This window comes from Hevea brasiliensis, chromosome 3 (assembly GCF_030052815.1).
Source record: "Hevea brasiliensis isolate MT/VB/25A 57/8 chromosome 3, ASM3005281v1, whole genome shotgun sequence".
NCBI lineage: Eukaryota > Viridiplantae > Streptophyta > Magnoliopsida > Malpighiales > Euphorbiaceae > Hevea > Hevea brasiliensis.
Genome location: NC_079495.1, coordinates 5,169,033 through 5,188,032, shown reverse-complemented (window position 1 = coordinate 5,188,032; position 19,000 = coordinate 5,169,033). Strand labels below are relative to the sequence as shown.

The window sequence follows — 19,000 nt, the reverse complement described above, 5'->3', positions numbered from 1 at the left end:
TCTTCTTCTTTCCTTCTCCGGTGACTCGCCGGCGACCCTCCAACGACGGCCAGAACCACCAGAAACGGCGGCAAGAGAGGGAAAAGAGAGAAAAGCGCCGATGGGCGTAATTTCGGCGCTATTCGCTTCATCGGACGTCCGATCAAGGCGGTCAGTGGCGTTAGAAAGCTTGTTCCAAGAGCTTTCTTTTGATACCAATTTTGCAGCAAATGGAGGTCGGATGAGTGAGATATGGAGGAGAGAAGTTTCGGGTTTTTTCAAACTTTTTTGTCAGATCTAGGACGATCCGACCGTTAGATCGACGATCCGAGACCACATATGGACTGAGAAAGAGGGGAGGAACATGATGGTATGATCAGATCTGGCAAATGTCGCCGACGACCGGCGACCGACCACAGTGGGCGGTGGTTCCGGCGGTGGCTCTAGTGGGCTTTGGAGATGATTCAACTTCTAGAGGCTTCCTCATAAATTTTTGGAATTTTTGAGACACAGATAAACTTCGGGTAAGACCATTTTATTATTTCTCTATCTGTGGAGCATAAATACAGTGTTTCTTAAACAGGAAAAATTGGAGAAAAATTCTAAGAAAAATATATAATGAAAGTAAAATTATTTGGATATATTCTATGGTGTTTGTTGAATTTTTGAGTGATTGTAGAATATTTTTGAAAAATATAGATGGATTTTAGTTAGATTTTTAGCATATGGGCATATAAGATTATTTGAAATTAAAATAATTAAATTTTATACGATTGGTTGAAGCTTGAGGATGGAGGTTTAAATATGTGGATATTGAATGGGATTGAATTAAGAATATGTTAGCTGTTGGAAACTTATGAAATTGAGTAATATTCTTGAATAAAATATTCATGGGTGATTAGAAAATTACAATTCATTTTGCAATAGCCTTATAATATTATTAAGGACCGCGGGGTAAAATTTTAGAATTTTTAGAGCTTGTTTTAGTAGATTTTTACAAAATGTCAATTATAGGGACTAAAATGTAATTTTTAAGGTTTTGAGTATTGCTTAGTTTGGAAGGCCCAGGAGGCCATATAATGATAATGAGATATGAGTTGAATTTATAAGTGTTATTTGAGCCTTTTTGCAGGTTGGGTAGGTCCTAGGTATAGGGGAAAATTTACCGGATTTTCGGCATGAATTAGGCTGTCTATTGCCTCTTTAGAGTTTTATCTTAACTTAGTACTAATAAATTTATAATTTAATTATTAGGTGATCGAGTCGACTATTTTTACGCATCCAATGACACAATAGTCATCGATTATCTTGTGAGTAAAATATTTTTTTAATTGTAATTTCGATATTATTATATGTTCAAGCATGCCCATGCATCACTTATATGCATATATCTATGTAGTTAAACTCTAGGCACGATTCATGTTGCATTCATAACTGTTAAAGTGCCATGGATGTTGTTGTGGTAATTTGGAGCAGTGTGCGTGCGTTGGCGTGCATGTGATGTGGTGTTGGCTATGGATAGGACGGGTAGACACGGCTTGAGATCTTCGTTGGGACCCGGTCCTTCGGGGTAGACACGGCTTGAGTTATTCGCTGGGACCCCGATTTGGTTATTAAGTGGAAGTCCGAGCTGAGTTCTTCGCTGGCACATGTTGGATTTAAGAGAGCTGTATAGGAGATCAGCTCCCATATATTTATGATTTAACATTACTGGGTGCGTGAGTGCTCCAAATTACCTTTTTGCTGTTATGATGTGAAAATATTGCTGATGTTGCATTTTACTCTACAGGGTGTATTAGCTTTAGATAGTTATAGAGATTATGGTTAAAATTGATATTTTACTCTCTGAGTTGAACGCTCACTCCTGTTCACCATATTTTTCCAGGCTACAGGAGGAGACATTTTTCATAATAACCTGTCCCTTTCCTCTTAGGTTATGAAAAGATTTCTTAATTGTATTATTATTCTCCAAATTTGTAATTTAGGACTCCGCATGTACTAGTAGTAGTATTAATCCTGTCAGGGACTGCGTGAATTTAAGTTTTTGTATTAATAAATTAAAAATTTTTATGAGTTTTAAATAGTTTATAAATGATGTAACAGGGTTGAGCTGGGCTCCCATAATTTCAGTTTCTGATAATTACTAGATTAAGTTATTCAAATGAAATTATATGATTTGATTTAAATTATTTTATACGCATATTGGGCCTAAATTGTGGGCTTGGTTATGTATTTGAGAACAGTAAGACTTACTACGGGCCTCGGGGGCTTTATGCCGGCCAAGGTCCTAGTGCTGATCCGGCCCATAGGTTGGATCGTGACATAAACTAATTATAATAAAACTCTAATCATTTATATATTTTTGTATAAAAAAAATTAAGAAAATTTATTAAATGATAAATACCAATTAGTTTAAATTTTCTTATTAATCTTTAACGTAAAAAATACAAATCAACTTTAATTAGAATTAACATAATCCTACTTAACCTATTAATTAATTAGCTCAGGGGTTTTCTTTTAATTTTAAAATATTTATATTTTATTTAAAATATATTAATTTTTAATAATCAATTGAATTTAATCATTTATCTTACTAAATTACACATTCCATATTTTATTCACTCCACTCCCTCTTTTACTTTTATTTAATATATTCTAAATATATTATATATTGTCTGTATTCATTATATATATTTTTAATTTAATTTTCTTTATGTGTAATTTTAGATATAGATTTTTTTTTAATTTTAAAATATTTTTAACTCGTTTAAAATATAGGGACTTTTAATAATATATTAAATTTTATTTATATATACATCAAACATGCTTGTATGCAAGTCTTTTATAGACTTAAACTTTTAAAATCCTTATTAAATAAGGATTAGGAATTGTCCAATTATTAAAAAGTTAAAATCTTTATCAAATAAGGAGTAACAGTTGTCCCGATAATTATATTTCTATTTTAAATTAATTAAATTTTTTATTTTAAAACTAATGTAAATAATAAAATATAATTATAATTTATTTAAAAATAAATTTTAAATTTTAAATTTATATGAACTCTAAAATTATGAATTTAAATTTATATAAATTTTAAAATTTATTATATAAATTTAAATAATAAAATATTTATATAATTACTTTTAAAAGTAAAGACAATTTAGACAAAACTAATTCTCCAGTTTCATACATTTATATATAATTTAGATTAAATTAAAAGAAAACTTAAATATATAAATAGATGAATTCGATTGATAAAAATTAATTTTTTTTATATAAATTTAAATATAATTGTATTAAAATATTTTTATATGAATAATTATAAAATAGAGATAAAAATCTATTAAGATTCATAAAAAAGTAAATCATATAAATAACATAAATTATAAAATATTTTTATAAAATTTTATTTTAAATTATATTATAATAAAATTTTAATTAAGTAGAATTTAAATATAAATAGGATTAAAAATTTTAAATTTATATAAACTCTTAACCTATATAAACAATTAAATATTAAATCATGTAAATTTTAAATTTATATAAATTTTAAAATTAAATTAAATAATAAAAATATAATTACAAATAATATAAATAATAAAAAATAATTTGGACAAAATCACAATTAATTACATTGTCTGTCTATATTTAGCATCCAACAAATAATTAACAGTTCTCTCAAATTTCTCAATCTAATATCTACCCTTAATTAACCTTAAATATTTTTTAACAAATTATAATAAAAATTATATAATTAAATATTTTATTCATTAAAATATTTGATTACGTTTCCCTATAAATTATTAAACGTAGCCATTCCTTTTTTTTTTTTGCCTCATCCCTTCTCCCTCTTTCTATCTTTTCTTCCCATCCCGGATCAATCTCTCTCTCTCCCCTCCGGTTCTTTGAGAGAGAGAGACAATCATCACATCTATCAACCAATGGCTTCGTCTCAATCTGATCAAGATCACCAACCCAGGAAAGAATCCGGTCAAGCCTCTTCCGATGGCAACGACCCTTCTCCAGCCGGACATCCTCAAGCGACGGGTTATTCTCCGACGATGGGTTATCCTCCTCCAATGGGCTATCCCCCAGGGCAATATTCTGGGTATCCTCCTCCAGGCCAGCCAGCAGGTTATCCTGGCTATAACAATGGATACAACAACAATTACCCATATGCACAAGCACCGCCGGCCAGCTATTACCATCCTCAAGCGATGCATCCACCACAACCACAAGTCTCCGGTCTCGTTCGCGGGATCATCGCCGGGTTATTTTTCTTGGTTATCTTTATGTGCTTATCGAGCCTCATAGTGTGGCTAATCTTGCGCCCTGCAATTCCCGCTTTCCATGTTGACACCTTCACCGTCTCTAACTTCAACGCAACCTCACCGAGCTTCACAGCCAAATGGGATGCTAACATTAAAGTCGATAACCCTAACACAAAACTCAAAGTATATTTTGATCAGATAGAGGTATATATGTATTACGATGAAGATAACCTTCTTGCCACATCCTTTGCCACCCCCTTTCTCTTGGAAACCAAACAAAGTACTGTAATGCAAGCCAAGTTAGCGTCGAATAACTCAGATCACAGCCAAGCCGGTGTGGGGAGCTGGGTGGTGGAGAGAATGGCAGAGGATAGGAACAGCAGCTCCGGCAAGCTGACTTTTAATCTGAGGATTGCTCTTTGGACTACGTTTAAATCAGGATCATGGTGGGCTAGGCACGTTACTATAAGAGTTTATTGTGAAAATTTGGAGGTTGGCTTTGAGGGTGAAACAGGTAATGGAAAATTAATCAATAATAAGTCTAGTGATTGCATAGTTTTTGCTTAATTAGTTTAATCTTTTTTTGTCAATAGTATATAATTATATTACTTTTAATTACCTTTCCCAAGTGTTCATGGGGATTTTTGTTTTATGACTCTTGGTGTTGTAATTTGGAAATCCTAGCTAGCCTGGATATCTGTGTTAATGCCTAGAGAAAACTCTTTTTTTTTTATATTAGCAATTTTCTCCATTGTTTATGCTTTGAATTGGTTTTCAATATTAATTCTGGTTTAGAAATTCTCAAATCTGAATTTTTGTTCGTTGTTTAATGTTGTTCTATAATATATCTGTTGTATATTATAATAATAAAATTGTTGATTATGGTAAATACAGATAGATTCCATTAAAATTGATTAATGGTGTTTGATAGGTTTTATTGTTAATATTATTTTTTTAATCAATCATCACCAACTCTTCTGGGAAATATAAAATAAAATTTGGCACCATGAGCAAATAATTATTTTTTATTTGAAAATAAAAATTTTCATTAAAATTTTTTTTAAAAATTATTATTTAATCTATATATTTTAATAAAATTAATGGTTGTAGTCTTCTATTTTAAAAAATATATTATTTAATTTATATATTTTATTTTTATTAAATTATTTAATAGTACTATCAAATTTTATCAAATTTTTTGTTAATTAAAAAATTTACGGCATTTAAATTATTATTTACTATTTATATTTTAATGAATTTAATTATTTAATATCTGTATTTTAAAAAAAATATTAGTTAATTGGTATAATTTGGTTTTATTAACTTATCAGTCTTTGTTGTTATTTTTTTTATACCTAAATTAGCTAGTATTCTCTCATTTATTATCTCTCCTTATATTTCTTCTTCTTTACGCCTACACCATTCTTTCCCTCATTTTTTTTCTTTAGTTTTCTCAGTTGATAAAAGAAATTAGTACAAACTACATCTATAAAAGGTTAATCAATTTCCTAAATTTTTAATTAATCAAGATGATAATTTAGAAAAATTATTTTCTAATACAGAAAATATAAAAGTTATGCTCAAATAATTGAATGAAAATACGTAAATAATTTTTTTTTTAAAATATTAATTTATATTTAGTCTCTACGTAATAAAATTTTCATTTTTATATAGAGATGTTTTTTAAAATATTGTATTTTTAAAATATAAAAATTAATTAATTACTTTTAATAAATAGTAGTATTTTTTAAAATTAAGATATAAACTAATTAATTATATATGGAACTAAATAGTAATTTAATAAGTATTGATTGACAGAAAATTTAATGAATAAATTAAATATTTTAATAAGAGTAAAATATAAAAATTAAATACCATATTTTTCAAAATATTTTCCACAAAATAGAAATGGGTGGATTTTAATTATTTATGTGAACAAATTACATTTCAACTCATTTTACGAGGCCCAGTTTCGTCTTTAAAATTTTTTATGATTAAATGATTCAATCCTTTTACTCCGAAAATTGAATTAAACAGTTTCATCAACAAGTTAACCATTTTCTTAATATCTTTGAAATATTCTGTTAATTTGAGAGAATAAAATTAACCAAAAATCTAAATTAAATTTTCAGCTAAATGATAAAAAAAAAAATTCAAAACGTTTTGGTTTTAATTAATCCTTTTAATTTTATCAAATTGATGTTAAACATTATATATATATTGCAGTAAATTTAATTAAAATAATTCAATTCATAATTAATAAAAATTAATTTAAATTTTTTCACTATTATCAATTTTAACCAATCTTTTTTATTTTATTAATTTGTTTAATAATTTTTAATATTTTTATTAAATTTAATAAGCTCTAAATTGATAAAAAAATATATATTTAACATAATTAAACAATATATCTAATATCGTAATTTTAATTTTTAATTTTTTTTTTTACTTATATTTCTGATTGACATATTTTTCACTATTTTATCTTAAAACTTAAAGCCGATCAAATAAAAAACCCAACAATTTAAATATAAAATAAGTATATTATAGTCAAAATAAATCTAATTGTAACATTCAAAATGATATTTGTATATATAAAAGAGGGAGAAATTAATAATAATAATAATAATAATATAATAATAATAATAATAATAATAATATTATTATTATTATTATTATTATTATTATTATTATTATTATTATTATTATTAAACTAAGTATTATTTTTATGAATTTAAGAATCATTCCTATAATTGATTAAAAAAACAGTTAAAAAAATTGGCTAATATTGATAATGTAGTAAAATATTTAAATTATTTTTTTGTCAATTGAACCATTTAATTAAGTTAATTTCTAAATTTAAAATTAGTGTGAAATTTTTAAAAAAATTAATTAAAATTGAAAAAAATGCTCATAAAAGTTTATATTTTTAGTAGTCATTTAGTCATAGGATTGAATGTGGAATAAATTATTTCAAGAAAAAAAATTATTTTGAATTCTTGAATGTAGAATAAATTATTTATAAGATTTAAAAGAATTCTCACATAATTATGTATAAATTTTATTTTTTTTTAAGTTACAAGAATTAAATTTTTTTATTTTAAATATGAAAATTGACAAACAAATAAATAAAATAAAATTCTTATAAGATTATAGTTTCTAAATAAGGGGATAATGAATATGAGTTTAAATTTGAATAAAATACAGAAATACCAAAAAGATGAAGGTAGAAAAAGATGAAAAGAGACAAAAATGGAGAGACGCAGTGGAGAAATAAAGAAATAAAAATATAAACAAAGAAAAAGTAAATAATTTTGATTTTAATAAAATATTGAAATAATTTAAGAAAATTAATTTATTTTATTTAATTTTTTAATATTATTTAATACTTTACTTATAAAATTTAATAAAATTATTAATTTTGTTATAATTCAATCCATAATTATTAATAACAAATTATTAATTATAATATTTTAATTGAATTTTAGTTCGATTTCAACTGAATCTTAACTCTTCATTTTAGTTTCTTATGAAGCGGATGCTTCTACTTGAGTACGGAGCACGAACGGCGAAACAGTTCAATAAAATGCCCCACCTGACAGCTATTATATAAATAGTATTCATTTCATTGCTACTCATCACATTTAGAAAGTGTTTGATTGACTTAAATGTAATTTACTTTATTAAAATTACTAAAAATAATATATAATTAAGTATTATAATTATTAAAATAAGAATAATATTAATATTTTTTAAAAATATTAAGAAAATATAATTTTTTATTTGATAAAAAAATAATTTAAAAATAAGTAAATAAATTATAAGTAAATAGCATGTTTAGTTTGACAATTTTTTTAAATTTTTTATTTAAAATATATTTTTTTTTTATTTATGAGCTCAATTAAAAATAAGTAATTAATTATTTGATAAAATTATTTAAACATAACTTTTAAATAGTTTAAGTATTTAATTAAAATATGCTTAAAAGTAATTAATTAGTCAAAATTACTAAAAATATATGTAATTAAGTGCTTGTAGTTATTAAAATGAGAATAATATTAATATTTTTAAAAATTATTAGGACAATTTAATATTTTATTTGATTAAAGATTAATTTTAAAATAATTAGATAAGTCATAGGTAAAATATTTATTACTTATGACTTATTTTGAATAAAATTTCTAACATATATTGTCACGACTCAACCCATGGGCCGGACCGGCACTAGGACTTGGGCCAGCCTAAAGCCCCCGAGGCCCGTAGTAAGCCTATCTATTTATTAATCCAACTCTAAGGCCCATTTGGGCCCAATTTCAAGAAATCAACCGGACAGAGTCCGGCTATAAAATGGACATTTCAACGAGGAGTTTTTAACTCACCCAACCTGTAAACACAATAAATAATCAACTGGGGAGCTCAGCTCACCCTCCACATACTCATATCATTATAAAATAAATGGGAGCTTAGCTCCTTCATCCAGCCCATCAAACATGCATAAAGTTATGCGTCTACAGGTCCAACATGATAATAATATTACAGCCCCAATCAAATAAATATTTCTAACACATGTGAAAATTCTAGAAGTTTATAGAATTACACAAACATAAATAGATAACCTGCGAGGGAGAAAAGCAGGTTAACCTCAAAAATATCCTCATGTGGCCTGGAAAAATATTGAACAGGAGTGAGCGTTCGACTCAGAGAGTAAAATATCAATTTTAACCATAATCTCTATAACTATCTAAAACTAATGCACCCTGTAGAGTAAAATGCAACATTAGCAATAAATTCACATCATAACAGCAAAAAGGTAATTTAGAGCACTCACACACCCAGTAATATCAATCATAATATATGGGAGCTGATCCCCTATACAGCTCTCTTAAATCCAACCTGTGCCAGCGAAGAACTCAAGCCGGACTTTCGCTTAATATACCAAATCAGGGTCTCAGCGAAGAACTCAAGCCGTGACTACCCCTGAAGGACCGGGTCCCAGCGAAGATCTCAAGCCGTGTCTACCCATCCTATCCATAGTCCACACCACATCACATGCACGCCAACGCACGCACACTGCTCCAAATTACCACAACAACATCCATGGCACTTTAGCAGTTATGAATGTAATATAAATCGTGCCTAGAGTTTAACTACATAGATATATGCATATAAGTAATGCATGGGCATGCTTGAACATATAATAATATTGAAATTATAATTAAAATTAATATTTTACTCACAAACTTGACAGCAATCACTGTGGTGGCTGGGCGGAGGAAGAAGACTGTCCCGACTCACCTGACAATTACATTACAATTATTTAATACAATTGACTCAATACAAATCAAGAAAAGACCAAATACGCCCTAAGTCGTGCCGAAAATCCGGTAGAGTCTCTCCTATACCTAGGACCTACCTAACCTGCAAAAGGGCTCAAAACGCACTTATATATTCACAATCCATGTATCCACAACTCAATCACATCACACAGCCCCTCATGGGCCCATCCAAACAGTCATCAATCACAATAAGTAAATTTACAGTTTAGTCTTTATATTTGATCATTTTGCAAAAACTGTCCAAATAAGCTCTAAAAATTCTAAAACTTTGGCCCGCAGTCCTTAACAATATTACTAGGCTATTACAAAAAGAATCATAATTTTCTGAGCTACCACGAATATTATACGGATTTTTAATCTCATTTAAGCACTAGAACATTGCGAAAAAGTAAGGTTCGGGTTTACCTATGCCGATTCCGACTTCTGGGACGCACTCGGGACATCTGACAATGGTGGGGTAGCCAAAATCTCGATTCAATCCGGAGACTTTTTTGGTAACCGGTCTGTTTGGCCGGAAATTCACAGACCCGGACAACTGTCGAATTTCCTCGAATTGAAGATACCGACTCGAAGCCCACAACACGGGGGTTAGTACATAAATTTTTCGGAATTTTCTAAGTTCATTTAATGCTCGAAAAAACACTGTGAAGTTTCGTGGGACCCACCGAAAAACGGTGTCGAAAAATTTTGAAATTTATATTGCCGCGAAGCTCTCGACGAGTGGAGCTCTCTGGTACTCTCGGTTTTCTCGTGGGGTTCACGGTTTGCGAGAAATCTAGCCCAAAAGTCAAAATAGGCTAAATTTTTCCGGGCAAAAATTGAACAAACCGCTCAAAAGATTTCGGTGTTTTTGGTGTCTATGGAAAGCTCTCGACGAGTAGATGGATTTAAACATAAGATCCGGTCCGATTGGTGGCCGGATCGACCGGATTTCGGCCGGGAAGACGAAGCGGCACGCTTGCGTGTCGCGTCGCTTCGGGCGCCTTTTTCCGGCGTTCCGGGTGGCGGCAGGCCAGCTGGGGCTGCTGGGGACAGGCGCTTGCGGGCTTGAGTGGCAGGGGAGGCGGCGGCGCGGCAAGGGGAGGAGAGAGGAGAGAGAAAATGGGAGAGAAGGAGAGGAGGGTCGGGACGCGCGAAAGAAAAAAAGAGAAGAAGAAGAAGAAGAAGGGGCCAGTCCGATTTGACCGGTCCGATTCGATCTGGTTCGATTCAGCCGGTTCGATTCGAAATACAAAATTTTGAATTTTTACTCCGCCTTGAGACCGAAAATGAGGTCCAAAAATTCCGAAAAAATTCCAGAAAACTCAGAAAAATTCGTAGACTCCAAATATATTTTTAGTTTTGCCACGTGGTCTTTAAATTAATTTTTAAAAATCATCAAAGTTTTATATTTCCGAGAAATCAAACTTGATTTCGAAAATCCAAAAAATTTCAAATAATTTTCTAAAATTAAAATAAAATTAAAATATCAATATTTGCCTAAAAATAATATATTTAAAAATTAGGGGTGTTACATATATTTAATTATTAATTTTTTTATAACTTTTTACTTATAAGTAGATTTGACTGACTTATAAATCAAACTAAATATTCTCAAAGTATCCTTACTATCTTATAATTTTTTACTTATTTTAAATATTTTTTAACTTATAAGTCAAATTAAACACTAATATATTTATAATTTTAAGTAAATTTAATCAGCTTATAAATCAAATTTATAAGGTGTTTGTCTTAGTTTGTGAACTGGTCAAACTAATTTATAGATTAAAGTAAACCCATTATAAGCTCTAAATATAAATTGACCTGTTTATTTATAACAATTTTTAACTTTATAAGTTGAGTTTACAAGTAAAAACAAAAAAAAAGTTGTATGACCCAACTTTTAATTTTTGTACTTATAAGCCATTTATTTATAAATTGTTTGATAAAATATTTTACTATATTATTCTTATTTGATTTTTAAAACTTTATCATAAATCTTACTCAATATTTTTTTTAGTTATATTAATAATAAATGTATTTATAATCAATTTTTTACTAAATATATTAACTGTTTATTATTTATTTATAGGCACTTTAAGCAAATACATAACAGCTTAAAATTAAAAAAATTATTATTTAATTCTTATATTTTAATGAAACTAACTATTTAATCCATAGATTTTTAAAAAATATACTATTTAATCCCTATAAAAACTTCTATTAAACTATTTAGTCGATTTATCAAATTTTTCATTAGTCAATATTAGTCAACCTACTATTTATTTCTTCTATTTTAAAAAAATTAATTAATTAATATATATTTTTAAAAAATACATTAATTAATTCTATAATTTAATTATATTAATTATTTAGTTTCATAATTATTTTATTTTATACTTAAACTATCATAATTCTCTATCATTTTCCTTTCTCCCCCTTACTTTTTTTCTCTTTACACCCACACATTTCTCTCCGTTATTCTCTTTTTATTTTTATTTATTAATTAAAATGATATAAATCATCTACATAAAAAATTTAATCAATGTCTTTATATTTTTAAATAATTAAGAAAAATAATTTTAAATAGAGAGGTTTTCTACGGTGACGAGTTGGACTCGCCATGACTCAGTTGCCCCCGTTTTTTCAAGACAGGAATTATGAGTCAACGATTAAATTCCAACTCGATGTGATGAGCGAATATGGGGGTGAGGATGTAGCGAAGGAGATTTCAAATAAAAGGAATCATGGCTCGGTGGCTTTTGTGGTTAAAATTTTTGCTTGGATCAGGTTTAGCTCTGGTTTCTGGAGAATGAGAGAGCATATGCTGCGGGTTCATTGCAATACGGTTCGAATTGGGTATTCGAGAATTCATGGGACCTGGAATTCCATGAGCCAATCGAAGAAATGCGAGGTTTATATGTGAGTAATTAATTTCACAGATACCATATGCATTATTAATTTTAGGTTTTATGAAGGAATAAAAGAATTAAGATTACGATATACAATGCAATTGGATTGAATTTTGCCTTCTTTTCTATTTTTAGGAGAATTCTTGTCGTTTTCCTTGAGTAGGAACTAATGAAATTGCATTGGTAGCTTTATACGGCTAATTTAGGGTTAGGATATAATATGCCATTGATGATTTGGACTATAATTTTTGTTGTTCTTGTTGTGTGGTAATATATGTGTTATCTTGATGATTTCCTAGAAGCATAGAATTAAGTTGTTTGTGTTTGCATGAAATCCAAACCATAGTCAGAGGTGCAATTCTCTTGGTTTTGTTCTAATTAAGGTTGTGATTCTTTCTCTCTTGGTTAACCCTTGAATCTAATGAGTGCAATTGGTTTGAAATTCGGCTCTTGGATGTTGAACATTTCATTATAAATGGACGAACATGACAAGAGAGAGAGGAGGATTAGCGTTAAGAGTAGAGGTGGTAAAGATGGATAGAGATGCGTATATCAAAAATATGATTTATTTTATTTTTATTTTATTTTGAATTTTGATATGATGTTGAAGCATGATGACATACATTGGCTTATTAAACTTTTTATTCATATGCATGGACAAATTAAATTCATTAAATAAGAAAAAGGATTCTAATGTATAAATTTTCCCTTGAAATAATAATTAAAAATCTATTGCTCCATTAACTTCTATTTTGACCCATTGCACAATTGCAATTTTATTTTTAACTATTGAACCCATAAGCTTTTATTTTTCTGATAAGCATGAGTTTCCGCTACTCATCATAAAGAATAAAGCAAGTCTTCAAGCTTAAGTTGAAATAACTAGATATAAAGCAATGTATTTATGCCAATATTTGTTGATGAGTTGAACCAATTGTGCCTATTGGTCACGAAATTAAAAGTTGAAGGATGCAATAAATAGACTTTTCCCTTATTAGATTTGGGGGCAAATTTATATATGTGGACAAAATCAAAATCCAAAGGCTCAATAAGTCAAAATAAAAATTGAAGGGCTGATTGAGATTCAAGTGCTTTTATGTGGATTTTGCCTTTTAAATATTGGTCAAAATAGAATTTTCATTCTAGCATATTCTCAAAAAAAAAAAAGTAGATTTTTCATACTAGCAACTCAATGATGAAGGTGCCGATCAAAGGAAAAGTCACTTTCTTATCTTGACATTGTTTTATGTTTTCTTTAAGTTCTTACTTCATGCTTAATTGTGAGGTTGCTGGCTCAAAGTGTAATGACATAGTATTTAACATTATTACTTTTTCTTTAAATGTAAGTAATGTATTGTGTACAAAAGAAAAGACTAGATCCAGATTTATTGTTGGGATACGTGCTCTATATGTTAAACATGTAGTGTTTATGAACATGGGATCAAGGCTGGAATCATCAATTTTCCTTTTCTTTCCACTTATCAAATATGCGCAAATATTAAAAGTGTTTTTGGGGAATCTGCTGGATCATTTGGATTTGTGAAAGAAGTGTGTGTGTGTGTGTGTGTGTGTGTGTGTGTTCAGGTGGGTGCAAGGTTTTCTATCTGTTTGTTTGCATCCGTCGAGTTTTTTTTTCATCACAATCATCATCAATAATTTCTTTTGGTCAACATCTCATGTAATTAACCCCATTTAGATTTGGCCAGAGTACTCGACTAAGCTTTAATTCTGAACTCATTGAGGTTAGTTAAATAAATTCTTTCTTCATTTTGTTCTTCTTTGGGCATTTAGATTTAGATTTTTTTATGATATAGTCCAAAATAATTCACATAGAATAATTCTTTCTGCCATATCTTGAGTTGTACTGGTGATAGTTTTACTAAATCTTAGTGCTTAATCTATTGTGAATCAACTTTAAGAAAAACTAATGAAGAAAGCTGCACCTATAATGTGGTGTGAATGTTGCATTTTGACAAGTTTATTTCTCTTCACCTGAGATTATGTAATTTATTCTAATGGTAATGCTCATCAAACTAACATTTAGGCTAGCCTTTCAGTTGTTGTGGCATTAATGGTTTACAAGGATGTGAAATGCAACAGCATGACTGGACAACCATTTGGCATGTCAGGATGAGCACAAGGATGTTTCAATCATCTACTGAAAATGTCCAGGGGGGTCTGTTAGTCATCTGTGGAAATAATGTTCTCCCTAGGAAATTTATTTTATTCTTTTAAGGGAAGTAGGATTTGGCATACCTCAAGTTGGATTTATTTCTTTATGAAGTCTTACATTTGAATAAACCATCCATCCTTTACCTAATTCTCTTTTGGAATTTGACATTAAGCAGTATGTTTAACAGATTGTCTTGAGGTGTCTATTGTCCATCAAGATGGGTTATTCTTCCTTTCAAAATGCATTACTCATTTACTATTGTGAGAATAAGAGAAATGACACTTTTTTTTTTTGGTTTGGTTTCTTCTGTATCACTATGTGGGTAATAACTGTATAATGGATGTGCCTGGTGTAGTATGTGTAATAAGCTTCATGTTGCTAAGCTTCATCTCCAAGATTTTTAAGTTTAGTTGCAACATTTTCATTGTGGATTTCATGTGGTTGTTTAATGATAGCTAGCTGATTAGCATTTCATTAAATGTAAGATTGGTGAATTGTTTGATGCATTTAGGTGTATGGGAGCTCTTTCTGAATAATTTGAATTGGTCTTGCTCTATACTTGAGTACTCCACATTGATGGTTCTTGTGAAGAATCAAAGATATGTTTATGAGTTATAGGGGTTTCTGCCAGATATTTTCCCCCTTTTTGCCGTCAGTGCTGGTTATGTAGGTTAAGATGATTGACTTTGATGCCTGTACCGTAGCATATACTGTAATTTGTTGAATTGTTGTCTTTTCAATGTAGTTTTAGCAATAAAAGTCTTTAATAGCGTAAAATTCAATTAGTCAGGAAGACACTAAGCTTGTCTGATAAGATGTAATTACGCAAAATGGAATGCAATTAAAATTTGTTTCATTACATTACATTATTTTCAATTACATCATACCAAACATGCACTAAAATTTGTTGAATTTGCTCCAACTTTCTTATTTTCTGATGTCTGAATTTGAATGATGATAGCTTCTGACCGGAAAGTCAAAGCCCGGATCTTTATTGTTATGTCTATATGAACTGACACATGCTAAACAGATCCAGTAAAACTACAACCACAACAAAATTTTTTTTCCTTGCTATTTCTTTTGTTATTTTATTCACATTATTTTTCAGATCAATTTACATTAAGGTCATGTGATGCTTGGGGTTTCATCTTTAGGCATATCTATGGGACTCCTATGTGATAAGATGTTGAGGATCTGTAGTTAGAGTTTGTATTGGCCCTATCTTACTGAGAACCTTAGCTTGTAATGCACTGTCACATTAACTTCCCTTTTGATAGCCGTTGCATGCACTGGAGCATCCATATGACTGATGATTATGCACAGAGTATCCTTTCTGAAACTTTGTCAGTCATGAAAGAATTGAAATTTAATGTATTTAGAAGCCTGTGAAAAACAAGGGCAAGAAGATTGCTTCGTAGTTGGAGATGTCAAGATGAGCTGCAATTGCAGGCCTTGTCCTTGGTTAGGTCTGAGATAGGTTGACAGTTGATGAGGTGCAAGGTGGTTTTGGCTTACCGCAATTGCTGCTATTTTACTGTGGCCATCTGAGGCACTTTCGTATCTATCCAGGGAAAGCAAGATCAAACCGTGACTAAAGCCGGCACGGCATAGCTTGTGAGTGGATTGGTTAAAAAATTCATATTATTCAGTTATCAGTGATTAATGATTGTATGCTTAACAAAGAGGCATTAGTGTTATGAAAACGAAAACTATCTTGATTTTTCATGTTGCTAGTATGCTGTTAGTGTAACATCCTTTTTAAGGATCACTTGCTTTTCATGATTGATATGTATGCGATAAATGTAACCTAATTATATGTATATCCCCATACAGTACAGTAATACCGATGGGGTGAAATTGTTGGATAATAATTGTATTATTTTTATTTTATGATTTTTTATCCTTGAAAATTATCATGCAACTCTCTTGTTCATATATCTGCATTGTACATTTTCCGAGAAGATGGTGTGATTATACGCTATCCATGTCGATTGTAGGTTTGTATCCTATTATCCATTCTCATTCTTTGTACTACATCTGCACGCCCCTGTTATCAAGACAAAAGGAAATGACCTTTTCTTGGTTGGTTGCGGAAGGGCTTGCTCCTATCTTGGTATCCAGATGGCGATTCATAGCCATTGACTTGCTGTATTCCATATCAAGCTTAGCCAGAGAATATGCATGATTGAAGAATCCAAGGTTTGATAACACGACTCATTTTAAAGATATAAAATCTTATCTTCACTGTCCTGAGTTCATCACTTGGAGGTCTGGCACCATCAACTGCCAAGGAAGCACTTGCTTCACTGATTAAACTAAACCCAGCTAATGATTATTAGCGTGGAGATAACATTGTAGGATTAAGCTAGGTACTCTGATTTAAGCGAGTGGAATGGCGCCTGTCTTGGCTCGCCTGACCTGATTGATCTAGTCATTGAACATATTGGCAGCCAAGACTAGGGAAGTTGCTATCTGGGTATTTCTTATATTAACATTTAATGTGAGACGTGATAAAGATTCCCGTAAGGAAATGAGGGACCGCATTTGTATTACCCCAGTTGGTCAAAATTTTTTTTTTATTATTATTTATGTTGGCAGAGCAAATAATTAAAGGGCACATTTATATAAGAATCTATATTTACATTTTAAGTAATTTTTAACATGATCAAATTTAAATATTGATAGTTTGAAATCATGGCAAAAAATTATTTGAAATGATGAATGATTTCTATGATGTAGCAATAGCATCATTGTCAATATTTTTGTTAATGATAGATATGTGACACCAAATAAGCTTTGTGGGAAGTTTTGTACGCACATGGATGTCATATTCATGCGGATCAAAGCATATTAAGAGAGCCATTACTTCTTTTTCAGTTCTAATTTATGACAAGGTGTTTAATGTAACACCCATAATTTTTAAATTTATTATTTTACGGGTAATTATTTATATTTCGTTTTATTTAAATTTTATGAAATTATTTGAAATTTTTCGGATTTTAGAAATTGAGTTCGATTTTCCAAAAACATAAAACTTTGATGATTTTTAAAAATTAATTTAAAGACCACATGGCAAAATTAAAAATATATTTAGACTCTACGAATTTTTCTGAGTTTTACAGAATTTTTTTCGGAATTTTTGGGCCTCGTTTTCAATCCCAAGGCAGAGTAAAAATTTAAAATTTTGTATCCTGAATCGGACCAGACGAATCGAACCGGACCGGATCGGATCGGCCTTTTCTTTTTCTTCTTCCTTCAGCGCGCACGCCCGACACTTCCTCTCTCTTTCTCTCTCCCATTTTCTCTCTCCTCTCTCCTACTCTCACCGCGCCGTCGCCACCCCAGCCTTCCCAGCTAGCCGGCACGCCGCTCTAGCCTTCCTAGCTCGCAGGCTGTCGCCTGAAGCGCCGGGAAAATGCGCTCGAAGGCGCCCTAACGCGCAGTGCATCGTTTCGCCTTCCCGGCCAAAATTCGGTTGATCCGGCCACCAATCAGACTGAGTCTTGTGCCAAACCTCTTCTACACCTCGAGAACTTTCCATAGACACCAAGAATACCAAAATCCATCGAGCAGTTTGTCCAATTTTTGTCCGGAAGTTTTAGTCCATTTCAACTTTTGGGCTAAATTTCTCGCAAACATGATTCCCACGAGAAAATCGAGAGTATCGAAGTACTCCACTCGTCAAGAGCTTCGCGGCAATATCAATTTCAAAATTTTCTGACACCGTTTTTCGGTGAGTCCCATTAAATTTTGTAGTGTTTTTCCTAGCACTAAATGAGCTCAGAAAATTTCATAAAAGTTTTATACTAATCCACATGTTGTAGGCTTAGTGTAGGTACCTTCAATTCGCTGAATTTCAACGGTTGCCAGGTCTGTAAATTTCGGGCCAGACAGACAGGCTACAAAAAAAGTCTTAGAACTGAGTCAAGATTTTAGCTACTCCACCGTTGTCAAACATCCCGAGCGCGTTTCCGGGGTCGGAATTGGCATAAGTAAACCCGAACCTTACTTTTCTTAATTATCTAGTGCTTGAATTGGATTAAAAATCCATAAAATATTCGTGGTAGCTTAGAAAATTATAATTTCTTTTACATTAGCTTAGTAATAATGCTAAGGACCACGGGACAAAGTTTAGAATTTTTAGAGCTCATTTGGGTAGTTTTTGCAAAAGAGTTAATTACAAGGACTAAATTATAATTTTTCATATTGTGATTGTTGACTGTTTGGATGGGTCCAGGAGGGGCTATATAATGTGATTGAGTTGTGAGTGTGTGGTTTGTGGATATAGAAGTACGTTTTAAGCCCTTTTGCTGGTTGGGTAGATCCTAGGTATAGGGGAGACTCTGCCAA

The 19,000-nt window shown here is 30.5% G+C and overlaps 2 protein-coding genes across 3 annotated transcripts; both read left to right on the top strand.

Moving 5' to 3' along the window:
• The first annotated feature begins 3,818 nt into the window (after nucleotides 1–3,818).
• On the top strand, nucleotides 3,819–4,957 carry LOC110650655 (NDR1/HIN1-like protein 10). The gene has a single exon (XM_021805722.2). The coding sequence runs from the start codon at nucleotides 3,921–3,923 to the stop codon at nucleotides 4,815–4,817; it is 897 nt and encodes a 298-aa protein (XP_021661414.2). The 5' UTR covers nucleotides 3,819–3,920; the 3' UTR covers nucleotides 4,818–4,957.
• Nucleotides 4,958–12,158: 7,201 nt separating this feature from the next.
• Nucleotides 12,159–16,543, top strand: LOC110662273 (uncharacterized). Of its 2 annotated transcripts, none has more exons than XM_021821542.2 (2): nucleotides 12,159–12,487; nucleotides 14,535–16,543. In XM_021821542.2, the coding sequence occupies exons 1-2, from the start codon at nucleotides 12,189–12,191 to the stop codon at nucleotides 14,710–14,712; spliced, it is 477 nt and encodes a 158-aa protein (XP_021677234.2). In that variant the 5' UTR covers nucleotides 12,159–12,188; the 3' UTR covers nucleotides 14,713–16,543. The 2 variants fall into 2 exon arrangements, with proteins under 2 accessions (XP_021677234.2, XP_021677937.2); XM_021822245.2 differs by having other exon boundaries at nucleotides 12,165–12,487; nucleotides 15,805–16,543.
• The last annotated feature ends 2,457 nt before the right edge of the window (nucleotides 16,544–19,000 follow it).